Source organism: Cnephaeus nilssonii (genome assembly GCF_951640355.1).
Source record: "Cnephaeus nilssonii genome assembly, chromosome: 21".
Classification (NCBI taxonomy): domain Eukaryota; kingdom Metazoa; phylum Chordata; class Mammalia; order Chiroptera; family Vespertilionidae; genus Cnephaeus; species Cnephaeus nilssonii.
Window position 1 is genome coordinate 6,873,247 of NC_137092.1, and position 21,241 is coordinate 6,894,487.

Consider the following 21,241-nt stretch of genomic DNA (forward strand, 5'->3'; position numbering starts at 1 on the left):
AAGGACATGCTTGACCGGAATATTTACTTATAAAAATGTGTCCATGTTCCCTCAAACTGCCCAGTTCCGTGCGATTTCTGCCAAGCTGAACTTGCAAGTACCAAAGTACATGATGGATTATATTTCATTTCAATACGCTCAGTAACTGATCCATGATTTCTAACTGGCGGTAGCAGCCAGTCCAACCCCAGTCACCCAATGTTTAGCTGAAGTTCCCACCAGCTGCTCTGGGGGCGGAGGACTGATACCCTGAGAAGGGAAACATGTGTAACGGCACGTACGACGCGTTGGAAAAGACAGGCCCACGAAGCCTAAACGTTTTATTTCATCAGCCGGGATCCACAGAAAGGGCCCAGGCAGGAGCGGTCAGGCCCAGGCTATTTTCAGGTAAGAAAGGTGGCAGCCATTTCTCTGCAAGTCTGTCTGTCAGTTTGTAACTTAACTGAAATGCCCTTAAGCTCTCCACCATCCCCAACTATGGCCTCTATGATAGAAAAACTCTCATCTCTCACATACACAACTCTGTGGGAGGTGGGAAGGCACTACACAGGCACCAAACTTTATTCGGCCAGAAAATGGAGGTCGAACTCAGTTTAATGGCAAGATGTGCAAAACTGTGGTGAGTGGCCGGCTCTTCCTCCAGCTGAGCTGGCCTGGATTTCTGTGAATGGAAGCACTGCCCATGTTAAAAGTGAATCAAGTTCTATAAAAAAAATTAAGCTGCTTCCATCTGAGAAGTATATGAGCTGCTTCTAGAATCCAGGAATGCCCACATCTCATCTAGACTCAGCTAGCTGATTCCGCACACACAACTACATGGGAAGCATAAAAGCCTCATGAACTCTTTTTTAGGGGGTGGAGATGGTGGGCTTCGGGAACGACGTGGGATGGATTTTTTATCCTCCTCCCTCTCCCAACCAAAAACACACACATTCAGACACACATACCTATCCATTCCCCAGATAGTTTTTCTCCCCTATGACTACGGGATCCCAGAATCAGCCACCCCAGGCTGAGAGACACGCCTAGTGACTGCCCAGGTCTGGGGTATCAGCTGACCTGGATTTGAAAAGGCTCCTGTGTGGTCTCTCAGACTGAGAGGGCAAAGGGCGAGGCTACTCCTGGGGGACTTGCTTTTTGCCTTAAACCCAGTCTACTTGGCAACACTGTTAGGTCCAGGGGCTGAGAGAGGTTCTGTGGGCAGCAGGTGGTGGATGACCTGGTGGTCCCAGCCCACGGTGGTGAGGAGGGAGGGGTTGAGCGGAGACCAAGTAGCATCCCTCACAAAGTCTCTGTGGGCTCGGCTTCTGAACCTAGAAGGGGAAAGGCAAGAGTGAGCGTGGCAGGGACAGGAGAGCACCCACCAGATCCAGGCACATTGCTGGGATGTATTACCCACACTTCGTCATAGGTATGACCCCCCCAGAGGACCTCACTGAACCTTATTTTCATAGACAGGAATAGTGGCTACAGCAAGAGCAGGGACATGGGCCAAGCTCAGACCGCAAGTCATGGCCAAGAAGGAAGACACACAGACCTTCTATCTGGTGCTCTTCACCTGGTAACAGGCTCCAATTCACAAGCCAGTGGTCGGCAAACTGCGGCTCGCGAGCCACAAGCAGCTCTTTGGCCCCTTGAGTTCTTAGCAAAGGCCAGCTTAGGAGTACCCTAATTAAGTTAATAAGAATGTACCTACCTATATAGTTTAAGTTTAAAAAATTTGGCTCTCAAAAGAAATTTCAATCGTTGTACTGTTGATATTTGGCTCTGTTGACTAATGAGTTTGCCGACCACTGCACTAAGCGATTCTTTATGTGAAGAGGGCAGGCTGCCCCTGGGAGATGGCATGTCAGTCTCAGAAATGCCGCCCGCCACCACATTCCTCTACCAGGGACAGAGCGGCTGTGAAAGAGCCCCAGAAGGGAGAAGGCCAACACTCCGCTTCCCCCACCTGGTCCCCTTGAGAGAGACAATGCACTTTCCTGAAAAGGAAAAGGACCTGGCACCGCTGCTCCCCTCCCCGCTTCCCGCTCACAGAGCTCCCCTTGCACTTACACGTCGGACAGGCCCGAGTCCAGCACAGCCAGGGAGCAGTCTTCACTGACAGAGGCCAGCAGGGGAGCACTAGAAGAGGGAGTGGAAGGGAAGCCCATGGGTCCCAAGACAAACCCCGATGGGCCAGCTCCCAACCCCCACTCCAAAGTGACCGGAGAAGGGGGCCTAATCCCCACGTTGGGTTAAGGTCTGGCTACCACTCAAGTCGACATTCTAAGTTCCAAGGCAAGTTGAGGGAAATGGAAAAAATCCAGGGTGGACAATCGTCCTGGCAACTAACCACCCCATCTGCTCCCTCCCTGCAGCTCCAGCAATAACCCAGAAACACAGGCTTCTCAACCACACTGTCCCAGAAGCCTGCACTATTCACTGTGGTGGGTGCTGAGCTGGATGTTAGCCATTTGCAGACAGGGACTGCACAACCCAAAAAAGGACCCGTCTTAAGAGACCGTTGACATTCTGAAACCTCAGCAGAGCTGGGTCTGCTTTAAGGAACTTCCTATGCGTGGCTGACATAAGCAAGTCCCCTCGCTGTGCCCAGGTGTCCCCGGCAGGCCCTGATGACAAAGAACAGTACCTGTGCGGGGAGAACACCAGCCCAGTGACACACTGGGAGTGCACAGCTGAGCTGAGGACACAGCTTGCACTCTTGGTGTCCACCAGGGAGACAGTGCCATTCTCATCACCTGCAGAAAAGCAAGAGCGCAGCGCAGTGGTTAGGAGTGCGGGCGTTGGGATTCAGCCAGACCTGGATTTGAATGCTAGTCCCGCGATGTTGGACAAGTTAACCACTCTGAGGATCAGTTTTCTCTTTTGTTAAGTAGGAATAAGTAGCCATTGGGTGGTTGTGAAAATTAAATTAATGGATGATGTAGTTATCAGTTCAACCGCAAACCCTGTCACCATGATAGCACACCTATGCACAGAACGAAATTCCCCCCACAGTAAGTCTTCACTTAACATCACCGATTGATTGTGATTCTAAGTGAGACAACATATAATGAAACCAATTTGCATAGGCTCGGTGATATAAACAAGATTTAAGTTCCCGTGGCATCTCATCAATGTTATGAAACGATGTTGAATGAGGTGACATTATTCAAGGACCTGCTGTGTCATGGTCCCCGTGCTTTGTGGCCCACTGACTTCTAGTCATACCCAGGATACAAGAGCCAGAACAAACAATCAGGATTCAAGTCCACCGGGGGAGGAAATCACCATGTTGTCCAAAGCTGAACTAAAACCACGTTAGGATCGTCCCCCTCTCCAGCCCCCGTCAGCATCATTCATGTGGCGGCCAGGTGTGCCGAGCCAGAAGCCAGAGCCTTGTGCATTAGGGAGTTGGCACTCCCTCTCTCATCCTCCCCCTTCCTAGAGTCAACACGCAGTTTGAGGTGCTCCCTTACCCAAGACAAAGACTTTGCTCTGCTGAGGATGCCAAGCTAGTGAGGTAGGAAGGTAGCCAGAGGCACTGCAGCCTGCAAAGGAGAGAAGAGGGTTCCGTATGAGACCCAGAGCCCAGCTCCAAGAAGATGCTTCTCAGGTGACGTCAGTCTAACTCCCAGGAACTTTTTATTCCGATTCTCAAAGCCACCAAGGCAGCCAGGTCCTCATCCTTGACCCTCATAACTTCCATTTACCCACCAGCCTCCTAGCCCTTTCTGGACACAAGCCGCAGGCAAGTTTCAAGCATAAAGCATGAAGATTTCAACTCTGACCCCTTTGTTGACCCACCCAGGAACCAGCCCTTCCTCTGAGGTCAGCAGAGCCTCAGTGGGAAAGAGAGTGGTCATGTAAGTTATGTCACAGCAACTGGCATCTGACAGCTTTCCCTTTGACTCTGGCCAAGGAAAACCTCTCCGGGGTGGTCCCAGTCCCACTCTCCCACCGCGCTTTCTCAGGCTCACCCATCTGTGATGCTGGCTTGGGACAGCGGGTATCCCAGAGTAAAATTCTACTGTCCTAGAAGCAGAGGAAGAGAAAAAGGGCTTCAGGATCCAAAGCAGCAGCCGTGGGCCAGGAGGTCTCCACACTAGACTTTGGCCTCGGGGGCTGGAGTGCGGCTGGGGAGTGGGAAGGGAAGAAGAGGCTGTATCTCACCTCACCGCATGAAAGAAACATGGAATCCTGGTGAGGAGAGGCAGCAACGCAGGTGACCTGCCCGGAGTGAGCTGTACAGGAGGGGGAGAGAAATGTGAGAGCAGCTGAAGCCACTACGATCCAGCAGCCAGATCCTATCAAGGGGCAGGAGGGAGGGGGAGAAGCAGGCCTAGGCTCATGATGCAATTTAATAAATTTCACAAGAGATTTCGAATGAAACAAAACCTAAGAGGAGATGTTGATGGAGTTATAAAACCTAAAAAGGGCTTGGGAAAAATTAATTAGCAAAGACAATGAGAGAGAAATTAGGGCTGAGTAGGAACAGTGAAAGATTTCATAGTCAACATCCTAGGAGAGTATTCTTCATACTGCAGGACGCATGCCTCATGGGAGTTCTGGACACTAAGTTTTAAGAGACTAGATTTCCTGAATGTTCTCTTTCCTCCAAGTGAATGAGTAGCTGCCTATAGTAGTTAGGCAGGAGAGCGAAGACCTGCTGCCCCCTAACATCCAAGCAAAGTTCAAAAAAAGAGTCCAAAAAGAAAATAAAAAATAAAACGGCTGCCCTAGCTGGTTTGGCTCAGTGGATAGAGCGTCGGCCTGCGGACTAAAGGGTCCCAGGTTCGATTCAGGTCAAGGGCACATGCCCAGATTGCCTGCTCATCCCGAGTAGGGGGCGTGCAGGGGGCAGCTGATCAATGATTCTCTCTCATCATTGATGTTTCTCTCTCTCTCTCTCTCTCCCCCACCTCCTCTCTGAAGTCAATAAAAATATAAATAAATAAATAAATAAATAAATAAATAAATAAATAAATAAAACGGGAAAAAAAGAGTGGGCACTCACCCCGGTATGAATTCAGTACCATCTGCTGAGTGAGGTCCCAGACCTTGATGCTAAGAAGCAAAAGGAAACAGATACTTCAGTGGATTGCAAAATCTCCAGGGAAACCTTATAGATATGCCATAATTAGTCACTGGGATCTTATAATGAGTCTCAAACGTTATATAATAAGGCTAATCAAACAGTGAAGACATCCAAAGGAGGCTTAGAGACAGGAGTGCTGAGAACAAGGACCCACCAGAAGTCTTTGCTACCGCTAACAGCTTGTGTGCCGGAGCGCAGGACACTGACTGTACACACTATGTCATCGTGCTCATACTTGCAGAACTTGCTGACAATGAGCGACTCATTCTCATCCAGCTCCCACAGTTCAACAGCACCTGTTAGGAAGAGGATGGAGGGTGAAGGAAACAAGCTTGAATTATACCAACACAGCAATTCACTTCTAGGATTCCAGTAGTCCATTGTCACCAAGCTAACAAAGTAAGTTATTTCGATAGAAGCAAAGTCCCTATTATTAGAGGGATTAGCTAACTTCCAAGCCATTTGCCTTTATGCTGGTATTACTATTTTCCTAATAACAGTCCAAACAATTAGGTGGGGAAGGCTTCTAGGAAAAGATGAGCCAGCTGGTAAAATCCATTACCCCACTTCCAGTGAGAAAATACTGGAAAATAAGTTCCTGGGAGAAAAAGAATGACATCTCCACAATTGTCTATGTACACACAGTCCAGTGTGATTAAAGCTTCCCAATGATAATAAATACTAGTAGCCCTGGGCACGAATCCCTGTACCTGTAGGTCGCTGCTGCCCTGCAGTAGCTCCTCCATTCCTCGCCACCCGCGCCCCCCCCCCAATAGCTTACTGTCTTGCTCCCTCCTGTAGCTCTCCAGCTGCTCCACCCTCCAGCAGTTATGTGGTTGGTCCTTATGCCTCAGGGCGTAATGGATAATTAGCATATTCCTCTCTTATTGTATAGGACGATTTGTTGGACGGTTTAAATAAATGCCTTGCAGAGTCTTTAAAAACACGTTGAATAACTCAATGGCTTGCACAGTGACTGGTTAAGTACTGAAAACACCCCAAAAGTTGTCTTGAATATATGTAGTGCTCAAGCGCCACTGTCAGAGGCTCAGTTTTCAATTTCATGTAATGCCTGCCAACACGCCAATTCTGATCTTTTTTCAAAATAACAAAATCTCCACTACTGAGTCTGACATTCAAAACAAAGGAAGCAGAATAGAGACATTTCAGAAGAAAATGGGAAAATATGGAAAGAGACACCAGAGATTGGCTTCAACCCTATCTCTAAGATTAAGATTATCCTTGATCTGGATTGGGGGGTTATGGGACAGGTTACATGGAAAAAAAATGGTTCCAACCCATTTCTTAATTTTGTTATGAGTTTTGCTAGAAACTCCCACCAGGCAATCTAAAATGTTGGAAAAGGTATTCCCACCTACACAGGAGTTCTCCTTAGGGACCAACAGCCTCAAGGTACCCCATGCACTGAGTGTGGGGCATGAAAGACTGAACCTAGCCGGACCTGTCCCCCTTGGCCTTCATTGCACCTTTGGGGTTGAGGAGAAAGTGACTCACCTGAATCGGAAGCCACTAGGATACCTCTGTCCCCCACCCAAGTGAGGTCAGCTACTCCGGCCTCCGTCTGGACTCCAGCGGAGCAGAAGCCTTCGTTGGGGGCGGCACAAGGGTCCTTGAAAAGCCAGAGGGAGCCAGCCCAGCAGCGGCCACTCAGGCTGGAAGCCCCGAGCAGGAGCGCCCCATCTAAGGGAGGTACAAGCTGTCAGCGCGTGGGGAATGTGAGGGTTCGTCTCCATGGCGACAGCTCAGCAAACCACGCGGGCTGAGGCTGGATGTGAGCTCAGGATCGCGGGGCACGGTTGGGGACTGAGTTCAGCGAGGGATGGATCAGGGTGGCAGGAGGGGCGGGGGCGGGCCAGGAGGAACAGTCTCGGGAAGGGTCGCCCCGAGGGGAGGGGAGGGAGCCCCAGGCCCGGGATCTCGGCTCACCCGACCGGTACCGCGCAGCCTCCAACTGCCGCTCCATACAGGCGGGTGCATTAGGGGGAAGGTTCCACTCGCGATCCTCCGGGGGCACTAGAGGGGGCGGGGTTTCCTTCCTCATCTCCACGGTTTCAGTGCCAACCTAGACCCAAACTGGACGCCCGCGGGAGACTCAGCTCCGATAGTCCCCACGTGGTACCCCCTGGGCCTCCGCCCCTCTGGACAGGCTACTGGCACTCTACATCTCGCGAGAATTGCTTCTACGGTTCCATTCCGCTTTCCGGCCGCCGCCCTCCGCGACTGGTACTCCGGCGCTACGTGCCTCTTATCGCGAGAAAAACGAATCTGAGAGGAAGTTGAGGGAACGAAGGTTCGCGTTCTCTTCTCGCGAGACTTGCGGGCGACCATCTTGCTCGGACTCGGATAGAATCCTTCGTCCAGGTCACCGGGACGCCAAGACCGCCGAGCCTGCCCTCGCTGACCATGCTGTCTCGGGTGGTGTTTTCTGCAGCCGCCGCAGCGGGTGAGAGGTGTAGACCTGGTTGGGGCTATCAGAGTGACCATAGAGAAGCGCGTCTAGGGTTACGCGGAGTGGGTGGGAGGAAAGTGGTTGAAGAAACGCTAGCGAGCCTTGGGCCTCAGTGGGGAGTTAATTAGCGCCGCTCGGAAGGTGAGCGTGAGGTCTCCGGGGACAGGAAAGAGAGGTGAGTGGCCTTAGAGGTCGGGCCTCGCGGGGACCAAGGAAGGGGCAAAGTAAATGTCACCTTGACCTTGCTGACCTGCGCCGTGTGTCTTTGCAGCCCCCTCTCTGAAGAGCGCCGCCCTCCTCGGCCCAGGGTAAGTGAGAGGGGCGTAATACTCCCCTTCCTCCTTGTTTTGTCCTCGCATTTCGCTTCTCTGTGACCTCTTAGCTTTGGGCCAGAAATTACCTTTTTTTTTTTAAGGTAATTTTGGAACGCGTAAAGCCTCATTCACACACTTGGGCTTCTGAACTGTCCTAGAATATCGTCGTATCACAGAATGGCAAAGATGAAGCGTTTAGGTGATGTGTTCTAACTAAACTATGAACTGGTTTGATGTCTTCTAAGCCCCGCCCCTCTCCCTTGTGACCTTCAGCTAGACAGAACTGCCACATTGCGAATCAGAGCGCCTATCAGAATTTTTGCATACCCAAGAACAAGTTTTTGCTTTGTTTTTAATTAAATTTACTGGGGTGACATTGATCAATAACATTAAGTTTCAAGTGCACAGTTCTATAATACATCACCTGTATATTGCATTGTGTGCTCACCACCCAAAGTCTAGTGTCCTTCCCTCGCCGTATATTTGACCCCCTTTACCCTCTTCAGCCTTTCCCCAGCCCCTTTCTGGTCAGACTGTTGTCTGTGTCTTTGAGTTTATTTGTTTTGTTTGTTAGTTTGTTGCTTTCTGTTTCATATCCCACATATGAGTGAACAGGTTTTTTAAAGTAAGACAAAAATGAAGCGAGTTGCTTGCAGTCTGTCTCCCAGAGTCCGACTTTTACTGCCAGGTGATAAGAGTTAGGGAAATCTATTGATGCAATAGCTATTTATTTGCCACCCAGATAGCCAGAGATAGAAAATGAGTAAGGCTTTATGGAGCTCACAGTCTAGAGAGGAGGTACCTATAGAGCAGTGGTTTAGAGCGGCGATTTTCAACCTGTGTGTCACAAGGATTTTAAAACATGCAACACCTGACTGTGTAGTCAAGGGCACTGACCTCTCTTCCCTGTCAAATAAAAAAATGACGACAGCCCACACAACAATGGACATCAAGTGAATGTATCAAAATTATACCTTTTTTTTTTTTGGTCAGATCGGCCAAAAATATATTTTTTGGTGTGCTGCAGAATTTTAATAATTAGTTATGTGTGCCACAAGATGAAAAGTTTGAAAAATCACTGGTTTAGCATAAAAACTCCAGAGCTAGAAGAAAGAGGTACACCTGGCCTCTCCACTTAGCTGTGCGACCTCTGTTTCCTCATCTGCAAAATGGAGATAATTGTACATTATGGGTTATGAAAATTAAAATGGACTTAGTTCCTGTGAAACTATAAAACTAGTGCTGGATACGTAGTGTATGCTTAGTAAATATTAGCAGCTGTTATGTTAATATTATTTCATAAAACCTGTCCATTTGGGGAGTAATTTCTGTTTTTAACCGTAAATCTTGCAAAATATAACTATTCTGTGGCTTGAAAAAGTGGCTTTAATCTATCTGTAATTTTTGAGTATGTAATAAAGCTATGATCGACTGCTTCTAACTTATCAGAGAAAAAAGATTCCATACAAACAAGTAAATAATTATAATACAGGTAATAAATAAAATACACAAGATTCATATATAAGATACAATGAACATCTTCAAATTCTCTTTCTTTCACTTTCCATATCTAATACATCAGCAAGGTTCTTCCACCAGATTATACCTGGACTCTGACCACTTCTCCCGCCACCACTCCTAGGGTATGAACCTCCATCAACTTTCACAGGGGCTATTCCGGTAGTCTCTTAACTAGTCGTCTCCTTGCATCTCTTCTTTCCCATTACGGCCCATTCTCCCAGTTGGAATTATGTCCGTCTCCTACCCCACCCCCATAAACCCTCCAGAGCTCCCCATCCCACTTGAAATAAAATCCAAACTTGCATAACCCAGAAGGCCCAAAATGAGCTGATCCTATCATGCCTCTTTATTCACTGTCTTTTTAGCTCATTCTGCGGCCATATGGCCTTCTTGCTGTTCCTTTTAAAACTGGAGCTTATTTTTTGCTCTTCTCTCTTTCCCCTAGGTCGGTCAGTGGCTCAGATGTCCTCTGGCCTCCTACAAAAAGCCTTGCTCCCACTCTGTTGCTCCCTGCCCCCTTACCTTGCTCCGTTTTCCTTCATAGAACCTGAAATGGCTACCTGGAAGTGTGTACAGACGATATACACACTCCCCACACCCTTACAAAAGTGTTAAAGGCTGGGCTTGTCTGCTTGTTGCTGTGCTTTCAGGGCCTGACATAAGTAGGAAGTCAGTGATGAATGTTGATGGAATGAATAAGTGTTACCCCAAGATTGGAGAGGCCTTGATAAAGGATCTAGTAGAGATGTCCTGAAGGCTGGTTGGATTTGGCAGTTATTAAGTGAAAGGCATACCAGGCAGAAGGAACAGCATGCCGCATGTTTTTGTTTTTTGTTGGTTTTTGAGAGCTGTGAGTACTTCTTTATGGCTAGAGGATAGGAGAATGAAGGAAGGTGAGGGTCTAAAATTTGACAGGTGCTCAATCATGTGTGCTATATTAAGTAGTTTGTTTTTCTGTAGGCTTTAAGTAAAATTTGCATTTTAAAAATATTGGCAGCAGTGTGCTAGGGGCTAGGATTAAGGGGTATTTGACCAGAAGAAGACAGACCGGGTTTTGGATTATTAAGTTCAGGCAGGAGTTGAGGGCTTGAACTATGACAGCCAGTTGAGGAGAGGATTTGTGTCAACCTAAAGCCAATTCTCCAGTGCTGTGATTAAAATCAGTGGTTCTCAGCCTGGGCCAGTGTTGCCCTCCATGGGACATTTGGAGGGGGGATGCTACACTAGATGCTTCTAGTGCAGTGATGGGCAACCTTTTGAGCTTGGTGTGTCAAACTTCGCCAAAAAACTGAGCATAACTTGGGTAGTGTGTCACTTTGAGGAAAAAACATTATTTCGCAAATGTTTCATTCTCAGGAGCAGCAAATGTTTCATCCGTGTCATCAGAAATGGCTACGCATGTCAGTGCTGACATGCGTGTCATAGGTTCGCCATCACTGTTCTAGTGTGTACAGACCACAGGGATACTGCTAATCCCTTTACAGTGCACAGAACAGTCTTCTACACCAAAGTATTGTCAATAGTCCTGTCAGTAGTGCTAAGGTTGAGAAACCCTGATTTAAATGAAAGAATCTTGAGCATGATTCTCAGATTTCAAAAGTTGGTGGGGTATTGAAACTAAAACAAAATACTATAGAGTGTAAACTGTAATTCAAAAAGATAAAAAACAATAATGTTAAAAAGACAAGCAGTGAACCAAAATCAAAGAAATAATATAAACTCCTTACATTGCAAGGGGATAGAGGTACAGAGAGTTGGGAGGGGGGACAAAAACATACCAAGTATTTGAAGGAGACTACGCTTGACAGCTAATAGGAAAATGATTAGTGGATTTTATTTAATCAGAAACCTAATGAGATACCAATTGCTATAACTGCTAAAAATGGAATCTTAGGCTACTTCAGTACAAGAATAATTTGCAAATCCACTGTAGTACAATACAATAGTTCAAGCCCAATAATGGCAATAGCAAGTTCAGAATGTATATTTGTAGAAAGAATGATTTGGTCATGCTGTGTTAAGAGTATTTGTACCTAATTTTTGTAAACAAAATCAGAGAGCTCCTTGTGGTGGACAGTCAGGATTGTGTGGGGAATGAGATGTTTAACCCAGATACACTAGTATGAGAGTTATCTTCGTACAGAGAAAAATAAAATCAGAACCAGTGAAAGGAGGTTTCAAGACATACATAGCCATTCAATTCAAAGATGAACATAATTAGAGCTACCTAACACTGAAAAAAAACCTGTTTCACATAGTGTTGGTCAGCACCCCATCCCAGAGAATATTCAAAAAGGTCAAAGTTCTTGCCAACAGGGAGCTCATAACACAGTGGACATGTAATAGTTAACCACTTACATAGGACTTGAACACATGCCAAGTACCATTCTAAGCAGGTTTGGATTTGAACCTAGATAGTCAGCCTTCGGTCTATGTTCTTTATTTCCATGCTGATAATAGATGACTGATGAGACTTAAGAAGGGATTCTAGTTTTGGGTAGACGATTACATACGACTACGTAAGTCATTTGCCCTTGTCACACAGCTAATTATTAGACCCTAACCTTCCTGTTCTTGGTCTATTCTTTCTGTTATGACCTTTCTGTTCTTGGTCTCTTTCTCTTTCTTGTTGCTTCAGTCTTTATCCCCACTCATTATTTCTACTAACTTCATACACTGTGTTCTCTTTAACGAATAGGCTTTAAATTTGTGTAATTGCTACCTTAGGGTATTGCAAGCAACAAGAATCTTTCACACTGGGCAGCCAAGTCTTGCCCCTGTACCACCTCTTCCTGAATATGGAGGAAAAGTTCGTCTTGGACTGATCCCTGAGGAATTCTTCCAGTTTCTTTACCCTAAAACCGGTGTAACAGGTGAGCATTTGCCCAGTATTGATAGTATGTTGGATTGTGTGATTTATGTTAACCTAGGATTTGGGCAGCCCTCAGTCTGACCCCTCTCGTAGTCTCCTTTACTGTCCTCCATGTAACGAAGGGTATGGCAAGGTTCCTGAATTTTTTAATGTTCATTTGTTTGTTTTAGGGTTCTCTCTAAATTGTTCCAATTCCTCTCTCACTCCCCCTCTGTTCAAGCCAGTTGTTTTAAAAGTAATTGTGGAAGTGATTCAATATAACAATTTAGTTGCTCTAACTTGTCTTTGGAATAAATTTGTTTGGGATTTTAACTCGATTTTTAGCATTGTCTCCATTTGTTGATATACTAAATTTATTGAATTCCTGCTCTATGCCAGACATTGGTCTAGGCATGCAGTGGTGTGCCATCACAGAACTTACATTCTATTGTAGAATACACAATAAAGAAACAAGTAACTGTATAATATACTGTCTAATAGAAATAGCTGTGGATTAGAATAAAGCCAGGTAAGGCAGTAGAGTGTATTTAATTGTATATGTAAGCATGAAAACAGAAAGTGGGCTGTGTTTATCAGTTTTTTCCCTTTCAAAAAAGCATAAAGTGTTGTGAAACATTGCATTTTTGTAATGCATCTAGAGGCCCGGTGCACGGATTCGTGCACTGGTGAGGTCCTTCAGCCTGTCCTGCACTCTCTCGTAACCCGGGACCCCTCTGGGAATGTCGGATGGGCCGAAACCAGCAGTCCAATATCCCCCGAGGGATGTAGCAGTGTGCAAAGTGGCAGGTGTCTGGAGAGGAGCCTGAGCCAGGGCCGGTGCTTTGCCGCTACTGCTCATCCCAACCCCACTGCGCCTGCCTAGGTAGCGCTGACATGAAGGCAGGAGAAGCTCCCGGTTGCTAGCCAGCAGCCCGACCTCTGGTTGAGCTGAGCCTGACTTCTGGTTGAGCAGCACTCGCCCTGTGGGAGCGCACTGACCAACAGGGGGCAGCTCCTGCATCGAGCGTCTGCCCCCTAGTGGTCAGTGCACATCATAGCGACCGGTCATAATGGTTGCTTAGGCTTTTATGTATAGAGAGAAAATATACTTTCACTTAACACTATTTAATTCTTACAACAGTCCCATGAAGACATTTTAATTACCCAGAAGAACTAGGAAACCAAGGATTTACCAAATTTATTCTCTCTTTAGTAACTGAGTTGTACTTAAATCCAGATTCTCCAATTAGGCTTAGTGTCCTTTCTGCTACATGCACTGCCTTGCTAGGACTGTGGAACATTGGAAACGAGGGTGTGTTTTTTTAACCCTCCAGGGATTAGCATTTTCCTAACTGAAATTGCAAGAAACGTTAGTGTCCCCAGATCTCCATAGATGATGAAAATGTTACATGTGAAGACCTTTTTTTGCAAAATCACATTTAAAATCTATATAAAGAAGGCAAATTAAAAAAAAAAAAAAACTTGAAACATTGTATGGGAAACTCTGGGTAAAATATTTTTGAAACTCTAGTTGACCCTTGACATGGGTTTGAACTGTAGGCGTCCATTTATATGTGGATATTTTTCAATAAATACTGTAAATGTATTTTTCTTATGTCTCTAACTTACTTTATTGTAAGAACAGCATATAATACATATAACATACAAGATATGTGTTATTCAACTGTTTATGATATTGGGTAAGGCTTCCATCAACAGAAGGTTATTGGTAGTTAAATTTGGAGGGGGGGGTGTCAAAAGTTATATGTGGGTTTTGGTCTGCTTTGTCTCTGCTTAGTGTCCTGGGAGGCAACAAAGGATAGCTATATTTAAAGGATTTGAAGATGCTATAGGAATTGAGAACCCCGATATCTAATTATTCCTTTTTTATGTATATACTACTTTATAGCTGTAGTTGTTTTTTATCTTCAGTGTCAGGTTCCTAGTCAATAAAAATAAGCAGTAGTAGATAAATTTTATCCTGACTAATGTTCCCATTCAATAAATTGTACATTTTGCTGAACAAATTACTTCTGAAAGTTACCTGACATCTTTGGAATAGTTCCTGTTTGTTGAGCAGCTATGCTAGGCAATTAATTTTTTAAAAAAAATATATGTTTTTATTGATTTTGTAGAGAGGGAGAAAGAGATAGAAATATCAGTGAGAGAAACATTGATTGGCTGCCTCCTGCACACCCCCTAGTGGGAATCGAGCCAACAACGTGGGCATGTGCCTTGACCAGGAATCAAACCAGTGACCTCTTGGTGCATGGGTCAACACTCAGCCATTGAGCAACACCAGCCAGGCTGTGCTAGGCACTTTACATACATTATTTTTAATTTCCTGAACCCTGTGAAGAAGGTACTGTTTCTATTTTACAGATGAGGAATCTAAGCTTAGAAATTACTTATATTCCCCGGTTTCTTAAAGTTGTAGAGTCAGATTTCTTTGAGTTCGGATCCTTGTTCTCTCAACTCTACCATAATGCTTCTCAATCCAGTATTCTGTCTTTGAATACAATTATTTTAATCATTATTTGGCCTTTAATTAAATGCAGAATTATCTTTCTATCTTACCCATCATAAAACAACTTTTTCTTTTTTTAGGACCCTATGTGCTCGGAACTGGGCTTATCTTATATTTTCTATCCAAAGAAATATATGTGGTTACTCCAGACACCATCTCTGCTGTATCAACAATAGGGTTGCTTGTCTATATCATTAAAAAATATGGTGCCTCTATTGGGGAATTTGCTGATAAACTCAATGAGGTAAGAACCAATAAACCTTATTTCCCATTTGAGACCATAGAAGAAGTATCAAGGCCATCAAGTGATGTTTTTGATATGAGTGTGTGTGTGTGTGTGTGTGTGTATATATATATATTCAATGTAATTAGAAATTAATCTAATTATGAGTACAATTATAGGTGTTGATACGTTACTAATTTGAGATCAGAAATCATAAATTTTTGGAAATCTACCAAACTTTCTCCAGCTTTTCCATGGTTTTGTTCATTCAACAGATATTGTGTAGCTGTCATGGGCAATTCTTTTCAATTTGTGCATTTCTCCCTATATGTGTGTATGTTTCTGTGTTTTTATAAGTGAGGGCTATAACTTTGAGGAAAAATAAAATGAATTTTTTTATTACTCTTGGTACTTTCACTGATCTTTGTTCTAAATATCATAATTGCAGCAACAAATTGCCCAACTAGAAGAAGCGAAGCAGGCTACCATCAAAGGCATCCAGGATGCAATTGCTATGGAGAAGTCCCAGCAGGCACTGGTTCAAAAGCGCCATTACCTTTTTGATGTCCAGAGGGTAGGTTTCAGAACTTTCTAAGGAGAATGAAGTTACTCATTTGCATGCATTTAAAAAAAAATTTAGACTCTCTTACATGAGGAATGGCTGGAGATTGAGCATATTTTATTTAGAAAAGAGAAGATTTAGGTGGGGGTTGGCAGTTAAGGCTGTTTAGACATTAAAGACCTATCAGGTGTGTAAATGTTTAGTTATTACTCTAAAATTAGAAAGAGCTAAAATTATAAATCCACACAAAAGAAAAAAAATCATTAAGTTACAGCTGATTAAAGAATGGAATTCACTGTCTAAATCACGTCACGAGGAAACATGTTTGCTGTAAGAAAATCTGATACTTACATTCCAAATTTATAAGCAGTTTCAGGTAGTAGTAGAGCTTTTTACCATGGTCAGAGCAGAATTAGATTCAAAATATTTAGTTTTTAAAACCACTTTAGGAACATGTCCAAATATTTTGTTGTTACTTTGAGTACATTACTTTATGCCTGATATTTAAAGTGATATGTCCTTATATTGAGGTTTTATGTTATAGAAATACCCATGACATGAAAAATGACATGCAAAGGTAAAGTAAGTATCTGAATAGTAAGGCTCTAGTCCAATATTTCTTTTTCTTTTTTTTTTAAATATATTTTTATTGATATTTTACAGAGAGGAAGGGAGAAGGAGAGAGAGAAACATCAATGAGAGAGAAGCATTGATCAGCTGCCTCCTGCACAGCTCCCACTGGGGATGTGCTCGCAACCAAGGTACATGCCCTTTATCGGAATTGAACCTGGGACCTTTCAGTCCCCAGGCCAACGCTCTATCCAGTGAACCAAACCAGCTAGGGCTAGTCCAATATTTCTTAGTGTGGTCTCAGTACCACACAAGCATCAGTCATTTGGTGCAGGTTTTTGGACCCATTCTAAGACCTATGGAATCAGAACCTCTGCTAGGAGCTGTCCAGATATCTATAGTTTAAAAACAGGATGCCTGAAGATTCTTAAGCACATGAATGTTTTAAAACCTCTTTCCATGCATAATTAGGTTACAACCAGAGAATGCATCTGCCTCATGCATAATTGAGTTCTTCCTCTATGGAGACACCAGTCAAGACAGGTTCTGGGATTACAGCAGAGAACAAAACAAAGTCTGCCATCGTGGAATCTACTTTCTAGCCAAGGGTTGAGAGAAGGACAGAAAAAAAATTGATCAGATGTGAGTGTCAATTGGTAATAAGTGCTATGTAGAGCAATAAACTAATGTTAAAGGGAAAGAGATTTTAGAAGGAGAAAGTTACTATTTTATTGGGCAGTCTAGAAAGGCCTTTAATGTGATTTTTGAGCAGAAACCGCAAGAAGTAATGGTGCAGCTATGTGGATTTCTGGAGAAGTAGTATTCCAGGCAGAGGGAAGAACATTAGTAATGTCATCCCTAAACCTGGAAGCTTGCTCAGTATAGTCAAGGAAAGTAAGGAGGCCAATGTAACTGAAGTAGATTGATTGGGTGAGGAGGAGAATTTTAAAAAAAGCAAGGTGGAGTGTGGCCAGGGGCTAGATCATATAAAGTCTTACAGGCTTCTGGAAGAACTTTGACCTGTACTCTGAAGGAGAGAGAAAGTCACTGAAGCTTTTAAGCAAAGGAGTGATATGCTCTCACTTACGTTTTGAAGGATCACTCTGATTGTCCTGTTGCAGATAGCCTTTGGTCTTGTATGCATTGATTTGAAATGCCAGTGAGTTGGTAAAGTAGAGTTAGGGTCATTGGATATATGAGTCTGGAATTGATGGGGATAATTCCAGGCTGCAGATTTGGGAGTCATGAGCTTACAGGTGGCGATTAAATCCATAAGTTTGGAACACAAGGGGAAAAAACAGGTAAGAACAAGTATTGTTTCAATTTGTAGTCCCTCTACTTATGGTCAAGTAATAAACGGCCTAAGAATTTACCATAGGATTTAGCAACATGGAGGTTCTTGGTGACCTTGGTAAGGGCTACTTTAGTGAAGCGATTGGAGTGGGTTGAAGAAAATGGAAGAAAAGAAATTGGAGTCAGTATAGACAACTGAAAATTGTCACGGAGTTTTACTGAAATGGTGGGCAAAGAAGTTAATAGTTAGGAGGGGAGGATGTAGGAATCGAGAGATTTGAAAAAAAAAGGAAAGTATCATTACATATGAGCATCTGATAGAAGTTAGAAAAAAATTAATGCAAGAAAGGAGAGGGGAGAGTTTGCTGGAGTGATGTCCTTCAATAGGGCTTAGGATAGAATGCACAAGTGGAGGGGTTGGCTTCAAGAGCGTAGACGACAGTTCAGCCATAGTTACAGAAAGAAAGGCAACGCATGTGAGTGTAGATTCAGGTAGGATGTTTTATGTGGTGGTAGAAGCTTGTGGAAATTCTTTTATTGCTTCCTCTTTCTCAGTGAAACAGGAAGTTCATTTGCTGCCAGCTGGAAGTAGGGAAGAAGATAGAGATTTGAGGGGAAAGAGGATCAGGAGAGGGAATGGACTAATGAACTGTACTTGGAAGTATTAAGGGCCTAAGTGAGATTAACATACCAAGCCTTTACATTTGACAGGCAGACCTGTAAGGAATCTCATCACACACGAGGAAATGACAGTGTTCCTGTCACCATTATTAATTTGATAATGTTCTGGAGGCATGAGTTGATATTATTAGAGAAGAGAAAGAAACGAGAGGTATAAAAATTCAAAAAGGCAAAGTTAATCTTATAGATTACCTAATTATATACCTAGAAAACCTAAGAGAAGCAACATAACTCTTAAAACAAGCAAATTCAGCAAGGTGTCTGGATACAAAATTAATATTAAACAAAATCAGTAGCCTTCTATATACAAATAGCAGTCCATCCGAAAATACACTGGAGGAAGATAAACCATTTAGAAAAAGATGCCTAGGAGTAAACTTAACTAGAAATGTATAATCTTTTCCCTTTATGAAGTGCTTGTGAGGTATGAGGCTCTGAGATTGGAAGGCTCAATATTATAAAGACATCAATTCTACTTTAATCTCTAAATTTTAACACATTCCTAGAAAGAAAATACTAAGAGATAGAGATGGGATGTTGGGACTTGGACAAATTGATTAATAGAAAATTTAAAATTTTAACGGATATTCTGAAAAAGTGAAGTTATGAGGAACAGTCCTGCCAAACTTTAAAATTCACTATAAAATTAGAATGAACTTGAAATAGTACAGTCTGGTATATGAATAGAAAGTCAGATGAGACGATTTAGAAATAGACCTAAACACATAAGGCAGTTTACATCAATGGCATTTTCATCTTAGTGGAGGAAAGACAAATGGGTACCTTTGTCAGTAGTATAAAGTTGGTTTCCTACCTTTTGCCTCCTACTAAAATAAATTTCAAATGAATTAAAGATCTTATTAAATGACTTGACAAAAGTAGAAAAAGAGAGCATGACGGGGCCTTTTCTAGTAAAGATAACAATCCAGAAACTTACGTGTGGTATGATGTTAACTAGATTCATTGTGGTAATCATTTCACAGTATATACAAATACAGAATTACTAAATGCATGAAATTAACATAGAGGTCAATTACACTCAATAAAAAAAATTTGTAAACTAAAAGTTGAAGTGCAAACAGTTTTCATCATTTCTTAATTTTGCTTCAGAATAACATTGCTATGGCCTTGGAGGTTACTTACCGGGAACGGCTGCATAGAGTATACAAGGAGGTCAAGAGTCGCATGGACTATCATATCTCTGTGCAGAATATGATGCGTCGGAAGGAACAAGAGCACATGGTGCAGTGGGTGGAGAAGCATGTGGTACAGAGCATCTCTGCACAGCAGGTACATGGTGTTTGAAGCTTCTGGACTTGGAGTGGTATCTCTGACAGGCGTCCGCTGGTGGCCCAGCCAGGAGTTTTTAGAGGCAATCTCTGGTTGGTTTTTCTGAATGGTGGAACCTAGAAAATGCTGCACAGCTACCTGGGTGGCTTCCTCCTCCTTCGGAGTTTGGCTAAAGGCCTCTTATCTCAGGTCAGAAAAATAGATTGTTCAGAACACTGGGTGTTGCAGACTGTGATCAAGTTCATCATTTGGGAAACATTAACCAACACATTTAATTTCTCTATAAAAGGGACTGGACAAGGCTATTTCTGAGCCCCTTCCATTTTCTAATTTCATGATTTTCATTCTATTTCCTCTTTCCCAACACCTGATTTATTGGTCTTGAACAGAAATTTTTTCTATTTACCTAAACTTGATTTCCTTTTTAAAAATTATGTTCTTTATTTACTTATGACATGACTTCTTCTTTCCCAGATATATAGTGTTATATTAATGAATTGTTTTTTTAATAAACTTGTAAAAATAACATATACTTATTTTAAAAAGTTTGAAAATATTAAAAAATGCAGAAAATAAAAAGTTATTTTCATTCTTAATAATTCTGTATTGCTAATGTTAGTTTGCTCTCTTTCAAGGAGCTGTATAGCTCACACCGATGGCATGTGGTTACAGGAGTAACTGGCTTCAAACTCGACAAGGATTTCACTTATAAAAGCTATGAGCCAGGGGATTTTAACTAATCCCCTGGATTTTCTTAAAATAAATTGTTTCTTCCCTGTGTAAATAAGTAAATAATTCCTAATAGTCTATTATATTAAGTCAGTAATACAACTAAACATTGTGTAAGAATCGCAAGGTTTTGTAGGAGATAAGAATTACGTGTTTATATCCTTCCGTAATTTGGAAAGATCTAACCAGATTTCTCTTTCCTTATCACAGGAAAAGGAGACGATTGCCAAGTGCATTTCAGATCTAAAGCTGCTTGCAAAGAAGGCTCAAGCACAGCCAGTTATGTAAATGCATCTATCCCGACTGAGACAGCTAGAAACACTTGAGTGACTGACTGGAAACTAGGCTGTGACAAAAGCTTTCTGTATCGCCATCTGCTGGAGTTACAGTTTACCCCACTTAAAAATGAAAAGCGTGAGTTTCATCTAGTGAGAGAATTAAAACAATCTATTGGCCAGTGAGATGTTTATTGTCCTTCTTGCTCTGCATTTTGAGTTCTGTGATCACTTTTGAATAAGCAGTTTCCTTTTACTACAATTTGGTACCTGACTAAAGACTACCAAGTTATAATTTAAATTTGTAATTAAATTTGAAACAATAAAATGACAGTTGAAACAAGGTTTTTTCAAATTGCATAATCTTCTGAAATACTATTTCAACATTTGCCATATGGATAAAAATTAAAGATGTCATTGAAATGATCTTCTTGTTTATAAGACCATTATTATTGGTAAGCTGTTTCTAGCTAACTGACAGGTTATGGACAATTTAAAGGTTCTTAAAATAACGGAAGGGAATATTGTACATCAAGCCATTCCATTTACTTTGTTATAATTTTAGTAGTATATCAATGGAAAATATTATGGACTCAATGTGTCTTAAAATTGCTCTTAATTATCCAGCAGATAGCCATAGCTGGTTTGGCTCAGTGTATAGAGAAAGTGCAAACTAATGAGTTTGCCGACCACTGCACTAGAATATTCAAGGAAGAGAATTCTGGAAAGTATAGTTCAGTCTAACCCAGTGGTCAGCAAACTCCTTAGTCAACAGAGCCAAATATCAACAATACAACAATTGAAATTTCTTTTGAGAGCCAAATTTTTTTAACTTAAACTATATTCAGATTTTTA

The 21,241-nt window shown here is 42.8% G+C and overlaps 2 protein-coding genes across 2 annotated transcripts; one reads left to right on the top strand and one right to left on the bottom strand.

Moving 5' to 3' along the window:
- Positions 1-270: 270 nt before the first annotated feature.
- WDR77 (WD repeat domain 77) lies at positions 271-7,311 on the bottom strand. The gene is made up of 10 exons (XM_079761245.1): positions 7,028-7,311; positions 6,596-6,781; positions 5,235-5,376; positions 5,000-5,049; positions 4,156-4,226; positions 3,963-4,017; positions 3,462-3,533; positions 2,633-2,741; positions 2,056-2,124; positions 271-1,313 (listed from the first exon to the last, which is right to left on the bottom strand). Exons 1-10 carry the CDS (start codon positions 7,140-7,142, stop codon positions 1,154-1,156), a joined length of 1,029 nt encoding a protein of 342 aa, XP_079617371.1. The 5' UTR covers positions 7,143-7,311; the 3' UTR covers positions 271-1,153.
- Positions 7,312-7,391: 80 nt separating this feature from the next.
- ATP5PB (ATP synthase peripheral stalk-membrane subunit b) lies at positions 7,392-20,730 on the top strand. Its single transcript, XM_079761249.1, has 7 exons — positions 7,392-7,544; positions 7,822-7,858; positions 12,113-12,258; positions 14,844-15,007; positions 15,435-15,560; positions 19,203-19,382; positions 20,322-20,730. The coding sequence occupies exons 1-7, from the start codon at positions 7,505-7,507 to the stop codon at positions 20,397-20,399; spliced, it is 771 nt and encodes a 256-aa protein (XP_079617375.1). The 5' UTR covers positions 7,392-7,504; the 3' UTR covers positions 20,400-20,730.
- Positions 20,731-21,241: the final 511 nt, after the last annotated feature.